This window comes from Callorhinus ursinus, unplaced genomic scaffold (genome assembly GCF_003265705.2).
Source record: "Callorhinus ursinus isolate GAN/ISIS: 27379988/994484 unplaced genomic scaffold, GSC_fseal_2.0 scaffold2, whole genome shotgun sequence".
Lineage (NCBI taxonomy): Eukaryota > Metazoa > Chordata > Mammalia > Carnivora > Otariidae > Callorhinus > Callorhinus ursinus.
The window spans coordinates 70,345,898-70,363,510 of record NW_027397064.1 but is presented as its reverse complement, the minus strand read 5'-3'; the positions used below and the strand labels follow the sequence as shown (position 1 = coordinate 70,363,510).

The following is a 17,613-nucleotide window of genomic DNA, read 5'->3' as shown; positions in this document are numbered from 1 at the left end:
TCTGTTTGCCATTTTTGCTCATCAAAACGTCTCTCAGTTTCATGTTCTTACTGCACTAACTCACAACATGCCAACTATTTAACTCTAGTTTCTAGCAGTGCTCATGAAATGATCCCATCCTATAAGACTCTGTGGTTTCTCTGGTAAATTTGACTAGTGTCTTCTTTCATTCCTCATAGCACAGGTTTTTAAAAGACATTCATTTTAAAGTAAGACTACATAGATAATACATAGTTAATAATTTTGAGCCTTACCCTACTACAATAAGAATACCTTCTACAGTAATTGGGAACTGGGTCTTCTTACTACAGGAATAGTGACTATGTGTATATACATTTATGTGTGTGTAATTTAGGAATTACAAGTTTTCAAGGAAACAGTAAATAATAGTAAAACAGTGTGAAAATAATTTAACTTGGTCTTAATGATTGAGAAGAAATAATATCTTTCTGTCTTTGCAGATATGCATTACGTTGGGCTTCATTATAGAAGTAGAAAAATGAAGATCTCCTTGATAGTTTAGAATTGGTTGCTTTATAGCTCACTAATACGATAATATATTATCATAATAGTTGTAATATGATAAATATATGTATTTATCAACTTTTTAAAACTTTAACTTCAGTATTTACTTAAAGATAAAAATAGGGGCGCCTGGGTGGCTTGGTCAGTGGAGTGATCTTGAGGTGGTAGGCTTGAGCCCCAGGGTGTAGAGATTACTTAAAAATTAAAAAATCTTTAAAAAAAAATAAAATTTAGACCCTGTTCTCTAAATAACTCAGTTATTTAAATCTTCAAATTGGATTTGGAGGACATGGGAATTTGGTATTTTAGTGTTTTAGTTACCATTTCACTGTCCTTTTCCACATTTTATTTTCTTGAGGTGTTGCATTTAAAAGTATAAGAAATGGGTGCCTGGGTGTCTCAGTTAAGCATCCAACTCTTGATTGTGGCTCAGGTCATGATCTCAGAGTTGTGGGATCGTGCCCCACATAGGACTCTGCATCCAGCAGGGAGTCTGCTTGAGATTCTCTCTCCCTCTGCTCCTCTCTCTCTCTCTGTCTCTCAAATAAATAAATCTTTAAAAGTATAAGAAACAGGTGCTAATATTTAGAGAGGGTCCTTGGTTGTATTACTTCCAGGGTAATTTTGTTTATTTCATTTGTTTTTATATTTTTTTGAGATACTAATTCTTTTAATTAGGGTGACCAGTATGGAATCCTGTCTCTCACAATTTGTGCTTGCTCTGTTTAAGATTATTTATTTTAAATAGCTTCTTTCAAAGAAAAGTTTAAATGAGCACAATTGTTTGTCACATGATTTGTAAAAAAATATTCTATTGAATGAGGAGACAGAATCGCTGAGGTACATATTTTTAGGGTGCCACTTTCTCTTTTCCTATTTAAATACCAGGCCCTAATAGTTTAAAAAAAAAAAAAAGCATACATGGAACTCTAATGGGTTTTGGTTTCCATGGTGATAAGTTTTCAGCTCCTGACACGGCATACCACCTAATGTTTTCAGGCCAAAAGCTTTGATGTATTGGTGTCCTACGTTTTATCTTGTACTAAAGCTGAAGCTAAGAACTGTCTAAATCTCTTTTTCTTTTAAAATATGGTACATTTTCCACGTATGAGAAGTCTTGGAGTTCCCACAGGGGGGGCTTCCATATCTACAGATGGTTGCCGTTTCATATTTGATGTGTCAGAGCTCCATTTTGGATGAAGCCACGATGGACTGGGGCACAGCCCTGCTGTCAGGCGGGCCCTTGTGTTGCTATTCCCTGGCACACCAATTCTGTGTAAAACTCTTCTAGCCTAGCAAACTACTTATTTTCCTTAGTCCTTAATAAAATTCCATCCAGAAGTGATGCATAAGAATGTGTAGAACCCTAGAAACTCATAACAGAAGACTTACAAATGAAGCCGATCACTCCCCAGGATTACCAGCCTGACAGAGCCTCAGATAGGGTTTCAGTGTATACCAGGGAAACCATATACAATCTGTAATCTTTATTGAAATTCCAAACTTAAGAATTCAGAACTGTCACTGAACTCTACCACCTAGAAGTGTACTGTCAAATAATACATCAGGAAACAGGTCATTAAAAACCCATATTAAGAATGTCAGCGAATCTTTCTGGAGGCTAGGAAACAAAACCTTGGATTGAATTCAGCGTCAGGCTAAAGGTTTAGAATGCAGGGGGGGCTCCCGGCTCTCCTATAAAACTTGTATTCGCTTTTCAAACTAGCTTGATCAGCAATGCCTACAAGTTTTACTTTGCTTTACATAGATAAACTTTATTGAACATAATAAAGCCACAGCACAGTGCCAGGCGTGAATCAGCACTCAATAAAGAGAAGCTGCTCTTCTTACTGGGAATTTGTTCAACAAATACTTACCAGTCACCTACTGAGTACAATGTACCTACCTAGGCACTGAGGAAATAACAGTAAACAGACGAGACAAAAGTCCCTGCTCGCGCTGAGCTTACACCCTAATGGTGAGAGAGTTTAAGTGTGGTAAAGAAGGGGCAAGCTTAACGTCCTATAAGAAATTTTTCCTAAGCTCCTTTCCCCCACATACTCCCTGTGTCTCACACACACACACCTGTCTTTTCCCATAGCTGCATTCTTAGGGCTCTAATAAATAGTTAAAGGAAGAAAGTCAGAAAGGAAAGACAAATGAAAACACTGAAATCCTTAGGATTATATCTTGGACTCAGAATGTGGTACGGACTCGGTGTAAATCTTTGAAGAGATAGTGAAGCAGCATTCCTGAAAAAAATGTTTGTTAGCAACCTGAGGGTTAAATTTGTGGAAAAAGACTTCTGAAGATTATCAGAACATGGGCAAATATATTTTGAAGAAATAGAGAAAAGAGGTCACATTTGAATGGAAATGGGCAAAGGCAGTGTGATTTACACCACCTCGACTTAAGCATACAAAACAGACGTAGGAGATAGGGAAGGGGATAAATAGTTTTGTTTCTAAGATGAAGATGGCAAAATGATACAGTTGAAAGTAAAACAAGATAATTGGGAGAGATGGATTTGGCATGAGGAAACAAGGATCATGTTTAGATTTGTATTGATACAGAAAAAGACTAAAAGAGTAAGGTAAGCAAATGGATAAAAAATTAAAATTTCTGTCATTTGTAACTCTGAGAACACTGTACAGAGTTCCACTGATTTTAGATAACATGAAATAAAACATAAAAACCTAGCTCTACCTTCAGAGGTTTCATTACCAAGCTCAATAATATAAACATCGTGCAAGTTTTTTATTTCAAACATTTGGAGGTATGGAGGATCTTTTATTAAACACTTGGCCACCACTCTTACCCAGAGTCTTCCTCTTGGATGAAGTCACCTGAGAGGTGAGTTTTCCAAGGGGGAACAAGGTCAGTTTTCAGACTTTAATTTCATGTAATATATAAGTTAACTTAGGGTGGTAATCAGGATGAAAAATTGTCATAAAATTTAGAAAAATATATTAATAAAATGAGTATATGGAATACTTTCATATAGAAAAGAGTCTAAATGATTGTGCAGTTTACAATGAGAATGGTATTGTATTACATATAGATTATAAGAAGTTACAAATATCTGAACCTTTGTAGCAAGTTTTTATATAATACTGCCATTAGATTTAGCTGATTAAACTTATCTTCTTACAGATGTGCCAAATACTGGTGTAAACAAACCTAGAGTTTCTGACGCTGTCCACCCCAACAACTATCTCATCAGGACAGAACCAGAACAGGGGACTCTCTATTCACCAGAACAGACATCTCTCCATGAAAGTGAGGGTCTGTTGTATTATCTTTTAAGTATCAGATTTGCTTTTCATTTGTGCTATTTGAAAATGAGTATCAGAAGTGTAAAATAAAGATATTTCCTGCTGGTTTCATTCCTGCAGGATCATTGGGTAACTCAAGAAGTTCAACACAAATGAATTCTTATTCTGACAGTGGATACCAGGAAGCAGGGAGTTTCCACAACAGCCAGAATTTGACTAAAGCAGAAAATAGACCGCAGCATTCATTCATAGGATCAACCAATAATCATTTGGTGAGGAATTCAAGAGCTGAAGGACAAACACTGGTTCAGGTAAGCCAACCACATCAAGATCCTTGTAAAGAAATACCCTCCTAACTGAATATCTGTTATAAGTATTCTTTATTAGATGTAAAATCAATACATACAATTTTGATCTTATAGAATGGACAAAGTAGCAAAATCATTTTAACACTGTTCAGGTCTGTGATATAAAAAAAAAAATTGGAATTATTTATTAACTCATATTAATGAATTCTGATAAATTCCAGATGCAGGAGAGTAATTCTTTTAGAAGAAGCAAGTTTGTCATGAGAGGAACAGTCCAGGGCAGGAGTATGAGAAAACTAGGTGGAATGTTGTAGACCCTCTAGGGGTTGTGCGTTCCTAAAAATACTAGAGCTACAATATGTTCTAGAGAGGCCTAGAGGGCAGAGCACTATTCCCACACCTGAATAAAATGGGACTGGCCTGTTCTAACCAAAGTTTTTTGCCTTCCTTTTTGGAATTGTTCCCTGAAATCACAATTTTTTGTTAGAATGTAGATATTCTTGCCTATAGAAAGTTATCATATATAAGTTGGTCAAAAAAATAAGATGGCCTATGTATGTATGTACAAAAACTCCTTAGCTCCTCACTCACTGCCACTTTATTCACATCAGTCCACTAGCATGGCCCTAGTTAATGAAAGCATTAGGATCCTGAGTGGCAGTAACCAGTGAGGATAATGATCTGTCCAAGTACCCCAGTGAGTTCTCTGGAGCTGAAAAATGGCAAGATCATCCAAGAAGTTAGGCAGACACTAATCCTCCCGTAACGCACTAGAGGAAGCCCAACACCACAGTGGGCCAGGCTTTGCGAGCCAGAGGAGGACACAAGAGGGCTTTGGCACTTTGGCTTAACAATTTAGAAGAAATGTTTAAGTAATCAGAAATATTCCTATATGAAAAAAAACAAAATTATGTAGTGCATGAATTTTTTTTTCTTGTCCAGTCATCATGTTCCCATGAATTTTTAAGCCAAGCTGTAACCCCTGTCCTTAGAGTATACATTTATTCCTTTGCTGGTAGGGATGCTTTGATGGGAAAGTTTGAGAAGCTTTGGACTAAGTGCTTACAGGAGTTTATCTGCTTAGGTGAATTTTTATGTCTGCTGGTTTGAAGTCACACTTTAGAATAATAATTATCTTAACTACAGAAATTGTTTTTTCCCCTTAAAAGTGGGTAGGTTATCTCTCTTTTTTTTTTCTCAGCTTACAGTAAGTTGATTTTGTTCCTAGAGCTGAAGAATTAGGTTACAAGGGGGTCTCTAAAATCTCTTGATTTGCATGTAGTCTGGGCAACACATTTCTAGCTCTTGGACCAAGTATCCCATTTTGGTAGTAAAACGCTCATATGTGAGATCTTCTTTACTTATTTTTAACACTATTTCTAAACCCTGAGCAGATTTTAATTTTCCAACTGTCTACTAATTTGCAAACTCCCTCTTTCTTGCCTTGTTTTATTTACAATCGCTTTCCCACCCCAGATCTCTCCATGGCTGTTGTTGCCTTCCCAAAATTGTTGAGTTTGAGCACATGTAGGTCTCAGGGCAGGTGTTTCAGCTAGTCCACTTGCTTGTGATACGTGGAAACAAAGCATTCTTCCTCTTAATACACCTAAGAGTGTTCAAAGTCCTTGCCTTCTTCTGGTTTGTTTGCTTAGTGCCCCAGCTAAAAGTGAAAGGGGGTTGGTGGGAACTGTACTCCAGCAGCCTGGTCCTGGGCTTGTAGCTCAGTGCCCTACTCTCGGAGCCTACGCCTGTTCCTCTCAGGCCAGTGCCCCAGTCCAGCCACCATCCCTCACTGTGGCTGCATTAAGAAAGGCATCTGAGACCTAGTGTTTGCGGGAGTCTACAGATTCATAGAAGGACCAGCCATGGCAGAAATGTTCTTCATTTCCCATTCTGGTCTTTTCCAGCTGGCTAGCCCTGAACCCACCAGAGACTTTGAGCATTCCTCCTGTTGCAGCAGACTTTGGGGTACTTTTTTGCATCTCTTTAAATCCACCAGCTAGGGGCACCTGGGTGGCTCAGTCGTTAACCGTCTGCCTTCAGCTCAGGTCCTGATCCCAGGATCCTGGGATCAAGCCCCGCATCGGGCTCCCTGCTCAGCAGGAAGCCTGCTTCTCCCTCTCCCACTCCCCCTGCTTGTGCTCCCTCTCTCACTCTCTCTCAAATATCTCTCTCTCTCTCAAATAAATAAATAAAATCTTTAAAATAAAGTAAATCCACCAGCTAAAGATAAGAGCTCATAGATCAAAGGAGGTAGAAAGAAATGGCCAAAATCACTAGGGAGCCACACTTGAGCTAAAAGAAGAGAAATTTGGCTGGAGCACCTGTGCAGCCAAGCTGTCCCTTGAGAGTAGCTTCACAGAGGAGAGCTTTGGACCCCAGACCCTATCCAAGCATTCATTTATTCCACATTGAGAGAACACATTCCTTTTGTTAATGGGGCCAGTCCATAAAGATGAATAAATTATAGACACTCCTCTAGCTACATTTAGATTGATGCATTCAAATTTTGTTTTGTTTTGTTTTGTTTTACATAAATGCATTACCTTGGCCAAAGTTTGACTCACAGGGCACAAAATAAGTAGATTGTTCCAGTGACCCTTTATACTTGCAATACAGCACTTTTTTATTGTAGTATAATTAACATACAGTGTTATATTAGTTTTAGATGTACCATATAGCAGTTCAACAATTCTATGTATTACTCAGCGCTCATCACTGTGTTTTCTTTTTTTTTTAAGATTTTATTTTATTTTTCTTAATTCCCTTTATCTATTTTACCCATCCCCCACCCACCTCCCCTCTGGCAACCACCAGTTTGTTCTCTCTATTTAGAAGTCTGTTTTTTTTCCTTTGTCTCTGTTTTTCTTTGTTTCTTCATTTGTTTTGTTTCTTCATTTCCACATATGAGTGAAATCATACGGTATTTGTCTTTCTGTCTTATTTCACTTAGCATTATATCCTCTAGATCCATCCATGTTGTTCCAAATGGCAATACAACATTTTATCTGTTGTGAAAAATGCATAGGCAAGAGGATAAAAAAAATAAAGACAAAAGAAAAAGGAATATTAAGCATTCTTCAGATCTCTCTTTACTGGTTGATTTTAGTACTCTGAAGGGGAAAAGATAGAGGTTAAACTACCAAAAAAAGGTAGAACAAGTAAAGTACAATAAGGACAAATATCCAGCTCTAAAGCATAAAAAGGAAAAAACAGTGAATTCACGTTCTTTAGTGAGCTATGTGCATTTTTTTTTTCTGTAATGACAGTGGATGCAAAACCCTAGATAAACCCATTCTCTTTTTTCCCCCCCTTTCATCAGCCATCAGTAGCCAATCGGGCCATGAGAAGAGTTAGTTCAGTTCCATCTAGAGCACAGTCTCCTTCTTATGTTATCAGCACAGGCGTGTCTCCTTCAAGGGGGTCACTGAGAACTTCTCTGGGTAGTGGATTTGGCTCTCCGTCAGTCACCGACTCCCGACCACTGAACCCCAGTGCATATTCCTCCACCACATTACCTGCTCAGCGGGCAGCATCTCCGTACTCCGCACAGAGACCCGCCTCCCCAACAGCTGTACGACGGATTGGGTCAGTCACCTCCCGGCAGACTTCCAATCCCAACGGACCAACCCCTCAGTACCAAACTACCGCCAGAGTAGGGTCCCCACTGACCCTGATGGATGCACAGACTCGAGTAGCTTCCCCATCCCAAGGCCAGATGGGGTCGTCGTCCCCCAAACGCTCAGGGATGACCGCCGTACCACAACATCTGGGACCTTCACTGCAAAGGACTGTTCACGACATGGAACAATTTGGACAGCAGCAGTATGAAATTTACGAAAGAATGGTTCCACCTCGGCCAGACAGCCTCACAGGTGAGTGCAAGGTGACAGCACTACATAAAGCCCGGGGAGGAAGCCTTCCATGCGATCAGCACTGAAACAGAGCATGAGAAAGTGGGAAAAGCTCATATTTTTATCTCAAAGTTTACATTGCTGATATCAGGCTGACTTGTCTTTCAGGCGCTATAATTCTTAATGCAGGAAACTATATACATTTCTACCAACCAGAAATCTTTTACAAGGAGTACATTCTTCCTCCTCCCAATATTAGGATATGAAAAGTATGTTTTTGCATTTTAGAAGCACTGGTTGGAATTCTAAGCTGTTTGTTGGGTTTTGTTTTTGTTTTTTAATGAAAGATTTTTCATCAGCTAAGCTTACCCATATCCAAACCCCTAAGTTATGTTAAAAGATGATATTAGAGTATCTCTTTAAATTAGCTTTTTTTAAAAGAAATGCTTTAATGGTGTAGAATATGGATTTTTCTAACCCACTGCCTTGATTTTAGCTTTCCAATGGGAAATTCACAAAGCTCTTATAATTACCTTCAGATGCCACTCGGATTAAATCAGAAAGACACCAGCAAGGTGCCTGATATTACAGCCATTTCTTTCTCGGTATTGTCCTGGAGGGTTTCCCACATAATGTATAGACATTGTTCTTTTTATCAAATTGAAATTTATCTTTAGTTAGTGTTTTAAATTACATTTTTTAAGTAACGTATACACAATGGGAAAAAATTAAAACTATATAAGAAAATATGAAATGCGAAGTGAAAATCTCAAGCTCCTCTACCCTCACCCAGTCCCACTCACCAGTGTATGTATACATGTATTTACATATATAAGTGTATATATTACATACAGATGTGCACACATTGTGTTTTATACTGATGGGAATTTTATTATATGTTTATATACCTCATACATATATAAATATGTGTAATATATATTTTTTCTTTTTTTAATATGTCTGAAAGCTCCATTCTATCAATGGATGCTGAGGACCCCATTTTTAAAGATGTATTATAATTCATTTAATCTCTTCCTTAATAACGGACATTTAGGTGGTTTTTTCACTTTTAGATATTAGAGACAATGCAATAATATATATTGTTCTTATATATTTTACACATAGATACTAAGATAACTACAGCATCCATTTCTTAGAATAAAATTGCTGAGTCAAAATATGTGCTTATTTGTTCTTAAAGAAATACTGTCATACCTCCTGCCTTCCAGAAAAGTTGCATAGATTTCTATGTCCACCAATAGTTTTGAGCATATCTGTCCTCCTACACCTTCACTAGCACTGCATATTGTCAGGACTGCATCTTGGCCAGTGGAGTAGGTTAAAAGCTGCATCTCATTGTTTTAAATGCCCTTTATTGAGCTATGACTGAGATTGAAGATCGTACATGTTTTTTTTTTTTAATTTATTTATTTATTTTTAAAGGTTTTATTTATTTATTTGAGAGAGAGAGAGTGAGAGACAGAGAGCACGAGAGGGAAGAGGGTCAGAGGGAGAAGCAGACTCCCCGCTGAGCAGGGAGCCCGACACGGGACTCGATCCCGGGACTCCAGGATCATGACCTGAGCCAAAGGCAGTCGCTTAACCAACTGAGCCACCCAGGCGCCCCGATCGTACATGTTTATCAGCCATTTTATTTCTTCTCTGCAAACCACAAGTTTAGGATTTTTGTCTATTTGTATACTTGTAAAAGCTTTTTTTTTACTTGAAGTAAATTAGTTTCTTGTAATATACTTCACAATTAGTTTTTGCATTTTGTAACCTGTCTTTTGACTTTATTTCTGGTATTTCTTACTTATACAAGTTTTTAATATTTTGTGTAGTAAAATCAGTATCTTTTCCTTATGGCATCTGAGAAAGGTAAAGCCTTTTTGAGATTTTTTAATTGAATAATTTTGCATGAAGAATTAATATTGAACTAGAATTTGAGCTCAGAGGAAGTCCTAGTGGAGAAACTACCTCTTTTTCATTCAGTCATCAGGGGAGAGTACTTGGCTTAGATATTTTCTAGCATGCCTCTGAAAGTCTGCAGCAAAGTGAGGTAGAAATCATTTATGAAATTCTGTCTCCTAAGGAAGCCTTGAAAGATAAATAGTTGTGAGGATTTCTGTATTCCCCCCCCCCATGTATGTATAGAATAGCTATGCAGAAATTTATGTTTGAAATAGAGTGAAGTAGAAACCCAGGAAAGGAAGTGAGCACATAAATTACTGTCTATGTTTAACCCTGAGACGGATGATCTCCTTTGGTTTAAAAAGCCTGCCTTCTGACATTGCAGGTGAAATTAGACTTTGTTTCAGGGGAAAAAAAGCAGACCTAGCCTATCACAGATTTTTTTTTTCCCTAGTCTACTACAGTCTTCAAAAGAAGCAAAGGGTTTCCTTATATAAAGGGTCCAGGGAAGCTTTCCTTCTCACCATCTACCTACCTACTTACTCTGAATGTGGATCCTATTTTGTGAATTCTTTTCTTTTATTCTTACTTCAGAAAGTTTTGTACTTGTCATGATATTTACTATGGTTCTTGATTTCAAAGGATTAATAACCTTCTAATTGATAAACCTGAAGCAATATTTTGTAATAGATTCAGACACTTAGATATTTGGTGATCATAATTTAAGTGATGATACAATAAGTGTATAAATTACTTCCTACAACAGAAAAATATGCCTGCCCTAAAATACTCATTTCAGTAAGATCATAGCATGTCAAGAAAAGTTTTGAGAATACGAAGAATACTGTTTGCGAGATAAATTTATATTTATTTAAGTGTCTTAAATACAAAGATTTTAAATCACAGGGAATATGTCATTGTAATAGGTAAACTAGTATGTATTTGTGGAATCTCAAATAGAAACTATTGTATAGGTAAATAATATTGTGGAAGATCAATGTTTTCCATTATTTGGAGAGGGAGATAAGACTATTAAAAATTAATTCGTGTGAATACTTCTGGAAAAATTATTTCTAATAACAATTATAGAAGGTAATTACTTGTCTTCCAATTTAAAAGATACTAAGTTTTGGTGGACTTTCTACACATAATCACTTTACTTACTCTATAGAGGCTATGTAATTTTTTTTTAATGTAAATCTATAGGACTGTGTTTTATTTGTTTGCATGCATGAGTAGGTGAACAAAAATAGTAATCATCACTGTTATGTTATTCACAAAGATTTCTAAAAATGAAAAAGTACTATATTTCACTCTAATTCTAAGTCTTTTATTTCCCATTATAGTCTGTCACATATAGTAATTTCATCTCACTAATAATCTCATAACAAGTGAGTATTTGCTGGATGCTTTTTAGAGTTACCAACAAGTTCATTTTGTTACCTTTCCTATGAAATTATAGTAAATATGTACAGATATTTATAAATCATATCATACCGCATGGTTTCCAGTGAAGAATCTAGCTGGATACTTGCACAGCGAGACTAACATTCTGAGAATGCTGCAGAATGCTTTGGTCTTATTTCACATGACCGTGGAGGGTGGGGGGTGCATGGCGGCTCAGCCGACTTCAGGAGCATCCAGCTCTCTGCTTGCGGTGCCCAAGTGTTAAGTGATCTACAGAATCCCCCAAGCAAATCACAAGCATTTGTGGCTCTACTGAGTGTTAAAATAGCACCGTTGTTGAAGAGATTACCAAGGACCAGTCCATTTACCTGCCCACTTTACATCACCATTAATAAATACAATGCCTACACCTTTATTCAGAATACTCATGAGTTCCATAAAGAAACGGAGCTTTCCTCTGCTAAGAGGAATGAGAAATCTGCAAGTGAATAAAAAGCTGAAATCCCCAAATGAGAACTTTACAGTAACGATCATCGTATCATCTTTAGAGTTATATTGGCTTCCATGTCCCCCTGGTGGGCTGACCTGGCCCTTTAATTCATGGAGGGCTCTGCCGAATTCAAGATTTCTCATACCATGTCTCCTTGAACCTTGAGGGTTAGCTGTGTTCAGTGTTGGGTGCTTCATCTCAGCCCTACCAGGAAGCAGTTCTCTCAAGGGGATGAATCACATTTCTTTTGGGGCTCTCAGTTTCCTTGGTTTTGAAATGAGGTTTGGCCAGATAATCTCCCAATTGTATGATTGTTTAAGCCTACGATCTTCATTTTAGCAAGTGGAGAGCCAGTGGCTAAAATCCACATTGGTTCATTTAGTTTCTTTCCACGTCACATTGCTGTCCGGGGTCGGTAATAATCATTCATCTTGGAAGCTCTACATATTAAACTTTCTTGCCGCTCCTCAATAAGCAATAGTATCACTCACGTTCAGGCCAATTTGCTTTTAGTTCTGATATGACTAACTGAGCTAATAGGAGGTGAGTGATCCTATCTTTTTGTAATTAGTTACGGTGTTAATTATTTGCAGTCTTTTAAAAAGCAAGTAAGTGCTGACTTCAGATACGTTTGTGCTTTCTCTTGATCAAATTTGGAATGTAACCTTAGTATTCTTATCAAGTGACGGATTTTACTTACTAATAATGACAAATCACAAACTTCGGAGCATCATAATAGTGAATGTACTAATTCACTTTCTTTAAGAAAATAAAATGTTTGGGTTTGTAATGTACTTTTTTATCACAAGTCCCACTTAAAAAATGTTGACTTTCTAGTTATTAGCAATTTGAATGAAAGAATATTTCAAATGATTTAATACTAATGTACTAACTTTGTACTTTTCCTTTGCACTAGAAAGAAGGTAAACAAGAAGCTGGCATGTGGGTTCCTGCAAAAACAACTATGTTTGTTTAAAAAAAAAGGAAAAATATAGTAACAACAAATAGTAATATAATACCTCATAATACTTAATGAATGCTATTAGTTTGCTGATAGTATTCTAAATTTTGTAACATAAAATTTCATGTTTTCTTCTAAAAATCATGGGTGAATTGAGAGACATATTTCAAAAGTGTTCTTGAACATCAACCTTTACTAAGCACTATTACGTAGACATTGTCCTAGTGTTGAGATTTAAGAAGTGTGGGGCAGGGTGGGCCCTGCCGCCAGAGATCTGCTTGTCCAGTTCTGTGGAGGAGCCAGGAGAATGGCATGAACCATTGTTCTTACGTTTTAACAATGAAAATGGTCTAACAGTAGAAGAGGGCATGATCTCTTTGGTCACCACAATAAAACAGCTCACAGTTGGGGAACGAATTTCCGAGTACCAAACCATCTAATAATTTCTTATTTTTTCTTACAAAATTTACCTGTATCTGGCTGCCAGAGAAGGTTTGCCTCTGAAAATGTGTATGGTGTCCTTTTCATATCTGGCATCCTCCTTTTGTGGAACTCAACAGGTTTGGTGTTTAGACTTAACATTTGGTCCTATTGGTAAGATCTGATTAATTAAGGCTTTTTAACCTCACCACAGTTTTCTCAATTTCTTGATGATGTAATTTTCCTGCCTCTAGGCTTACGGAGTTCCTATGCTAGCCAGCACAGCCAGCTTGGGCAAGACCTTCGTTCAGCTGTGTCTCCTGACTTGCACATCACTCCTATATATGAGGGGAGGACCTATTACAGCCCAGTGTACCGCAGCCCAAACCACGGGACCGTGGAGCTCCAAGGGTCACAGACGGCACTGTACCGCACAGGCTCAGGTGGGCCTCAGCGCTGTCAGCTCGTTTCCTAAATGCACAGGCCCAAGAGCAAAAGATTTTTATTGAGATTGGGTGCCCTGTTAGTATGAAATCATGTTGCCCATTTGGTTGTCAGATAAGCAGCTATGAGAGCTGATCAATAAACAGTAAAACAGAAGTTCGTGTTATACCTCTTTATAGGCGATATATATTTTTTTAATCTTAGTTTAATCTAATCAACGAACCTAGCGATTATACTGTTAATTCACAAGTAAGTTTGTAGAGCTATAAATCTGACTCTCCTTGGGTTTAAAACATGAAATCTAGAAAGGGAAACCTTTGTTTGGAATATTCCTTTGTGATTTTTGTTGCCTGAAATGTGTATTTAGAGAAGATCCTTTTATGAGTTATTTGCCTGTCTTTGATTTAGCATGTATGCAGCCCAAGTGTATTTCGTATTACTCCTTTTCAGATACTAGATTTTCTCTAAATGTCTAAGTGTTGAATGTGAAATAAATATTCCTTATGATGGGCCCAGTCTGGGACAGAATACAGTAACTGCATTTATAAAAATAGGGAGCTAGTGCATCACACGCTTGCACCACCACTCTCACATTTATGCCACACCGTAGTGGCTGATAGAGCAGAAGCAATACCCCATGGCCACGTGAACTGCCAGACTGTGCTGCAGGTCTGGCTCATGGAATCCCAAGAGGCCCCTTCTTTCTTCTTTTTTTTTTTTTTTCTTTTTTAAAATGAGCTAGTACAGGGGTGCCTGGGTGGCTCAGTTGGTTGAGCATCCCACTCGGTTTCAGCTCAGGTCATGATCTCATGGTTGTGGGATTGAGCCCGTGTGAGGCTCCACACTCAGCGCAGAATTGGCTGGAGATTATCTCCCTCTGCTCCTCGCCCTGATCACAGTCTCTCTCTCTCTATTCTCTAAAATAAATAAATAAAATTGTTAAAGAGCAAAAGAGATAGAACAGATTTATTAACATGCCCACAACGCTAACCCCATAAAGGCATAGCTCTAGGAGGCATACCTCCCAGAACACCAGGAAGGAGGAGACTATATCTGAATTGACTCTTTGCCAAACACTGACAGTTTGGTCTGCTGCAGGATTTTTCTTCTAATAAAATGTACCAATTTTTAATAGATATTAGTGAAGAAATATTGCACTTGTTCTATAAATTGAATTTTTTTAAAGATCTAATTGGCTTTATTAAATGATTGGTGATTCAGCATCCTATCAAGCAAGTAGAAGGGAACTCCCAAGGAATTTCTTTCATAGGATTAAGAAATAAATAATGTTATTAAAATCATTTAATTGTGGGAAGAATATGTTTGCAATTATTGGAGAGATACCTTTGCAATAATTAAGAAAGAACATACAGTGTACAGTACCTTTATATATAACATCATGCAAAAATTTAGGGGAGTAGCTATAGAAGATTTTGATACATCAGTCTTCCTTCTTATGAAGTAAATTTTCCAATATTATCAAAATCCAAAGGTCTATAAATAAAGCGTATATCAAAATAAGTAACTTGTGTATGCTTTGTGTTCGAAGTTTGACCTCGATTATCTACAGAGTTGAATAATTGTTTTTTATTGCTAAAATGAAATTATGACATTTTGTCATTTATTTCTCAAATTAGTTTAATTCTTTTCCCACATTTCCCTTGCATTTTTGTCACTAAATCTTAATAAACATAGTAAGATCAATCATGTAAGCAGATTTATAGTTTTACTTTTGCTCTTTTCTGCTAATAAAATTGATGTATTGTTGGTGTAATTAAAAACCTAAGTGCCTTTTTTAGCACTAATGAGCTAGATAGGTAAAATCTAAAATCTAAATTGGTAATATTGATAAAATCTATAAAGCAATTTATGTAATTGTTAAAAACTATAATCCTTCTTAAAAATAGTTTTACTTTGAAAAGTATCACCTTGTCATTTTAAAAATGTTGACTTTCTAGTAGGTGTTGGAAATCTGCAAAGGACATCCAGCCAACGAAGCACCCTTACATACCAAAGAAATAATTATGCTCTAAACACAACAGCTACCTACGCGGAGCCCTACAGGCCAATACAATACCGAGTGCAAGAGTGCAATTATAACAGGCTTCAGCACGCAGCGCCAGCTGATGATGGCACCACGAGATCCCCATCAATAGACAGCATTCAGAAAGACCCCAGGCAAGTACCGGTTATGAGTCTCCAGAATGCTGCAGTATCACGGGCATCCACAGTTCCTTCATTCTGGCTTTTTTTCAAGTTGCCAAGTCTATTATAGTATCTATTATATAACTCCTTATCTCTAGTATTTCCACTTGTACTTTAGCACTGTCGGTCATTGAGTTTAATTTCATTTTAAAGATAGATTCCTTCTTTCAATGCTTTAATAATAAGTTAGAGAGTACCCAGGTCTGTGTGAATATCTGCAGCATTCATCAGTGACATACTTCAGCAAGACAACTCCCTGGGATAGCCTCTTAGTCTGAATTATGTGAAAGATTTTTAAGGATCATTTTACCCCTTTTCCTTTATCCTGACTGACCCTATAGATGAGGGCTTCAGAAAAAATGTATGGTGTTTTAAATTGGAAAAGACTGGTGTTGTGTACATTTTGAATCCTACTGGTCAGTGCTGTGTTGTGCTTTTATTAACTATTAACTTCTGCCATTTAGGAGAAAATAGTTGACAAGAAATTCTCATATTTCATAAGCAAAAAATTTTGGCCAATAATACATGTTTCTTCCTTTTAATTTTATTTGGCCATGTAGAAATCATGTTTTATTAAGGTAAGTATGAGTCATTTAGTACTTGATTGATTTTGAAAAAGAGCCTCATCTGTAATGAAAGCCATTTAAAATATTCAGGAAATAAAAAAGATAGAAACTGAAAGAATTTTAATTTCTGAAAGAGTGAAATTATTGCTAAATTTTAAGCAGCTTGAGTATTATATGAAGGCATATATTAGCAAGATTTCATTCATTCACTCTTTGCCTACAAATTGTTTTACTGGAAAATTGTTATAATTATTGATTCATTTTTAGCAGCGTACCAACTTATTCTAATGAATGTGAATTAAAAACATGAGTGAGATTTTGCTCATTAAAACAAAATAAAAATACTTTTGAGTTGAATGGGAAGCCCACTGCTTCACTAGAGCCATTCCACCTAGTCACTCTTTTGCCTAAAGTTCTTTATATTTATAGTTCATACATTCATTTGGTTCTGCTAGTCCATGTTCTTGCCATTTTAAGGGTTTTTAAATAATGTCTTATAGTACCTCCAATATAATTAAGTCAAAAATACTTATACATGATCTCATTTTTTAAAACCTCAAAATGCCAAATACTAAGGCACCCTAGTAGATGCAGAAATTCCCAAAAGGGTTGTAAATTATAGCCTATTTAGACTGTACCTCGGCTGACCCTGCAGAGAAAAGAATAGCTATCCAGAAAGACAGTGAAGTGTGATTAGAGCTTTGAGCTTAATCTGTGTCCCTAAAGACTTCAGTTTTGACCTCTGATATGAGTTTATTCACTATAAATAAGGATTTCATGTATGATAATATACTTCAGCTATTCATAGTATGATAATTTTGTAGTCTAATGCATAAAACTGTTATGGCTAGGTTTGATTATGTGAAACTTTACTGATAATGCATTTTGTAAGATGAATAAATGATTATAATAATAATGCGTTTATTCTAGACGAAACTGGAATCCAGATGAATCTGAAGTTTAAATATTCAAACCAAAATAAAAAGCTCATGACAGCTTTTAATTTTTAGTTTTGGGAAAATAGCAAACTTGAAGTAATATTTTTATTCACTTCTAAGCCCATGTTCTTTACCATTACTGCTGCATTATAATTAGCCTGAAAAATTTCTTGTAAGACTGAAGCAGTTACTGATGTTTTCTATATAAATGGAAATCTGTGTTGTCTAGTGTGGAAGCAAAATGTATTAGTGGTATAAGTGACACATCTAGAAGGAGTAACAGAAGTATCTCCTGTGGAAAGTGATAGT

The 17,613-nt window shown here is 36.7% G+C and overlaps 1 protein-coding gene across 14 annotated transcripts in view; it reads left to right on the top strand.

The window, feature by feature from the left end:
• Positions 1-17,613, top strand: part of PKP4 (plakophilin 4) — a 228,825-nt gene that overhangs the window by 165,888 nt on the left and 45,324 nt on the right. For 5 of the 14 annotated variants that reach the window (XM_025855676.2, XM_073883793.1, XM_073883788.1 and 2 more), the window contains 5 exons: positions 3,679-3,810; positions 3,921-4,111; positions 7,431-7,983; positions 13,406-13,594; positions 15,554-15,773. In XM_025855676.2, the coding sequence (XP_025711461.1) occupies positions 3,679-3,810; positions 3,921-4,111; positions 7,431-7,983; positions 13,406-13,594; positions 15,554-15,773 (1,285 nt within the window). Of the gene's footprint in view, positions 1-3,678; positions 3,811-3,920; positions 4,112-7,430; positions 7,984-13,405; positions 13,595-15,553; positions 15,778-17,613 lie in introns of those variants that run through there. The other 9 variants (XM_073883799.1, XM_073883827.1, XM_073883822.1 and 6 more) reach the window with 7 other exon arrangements.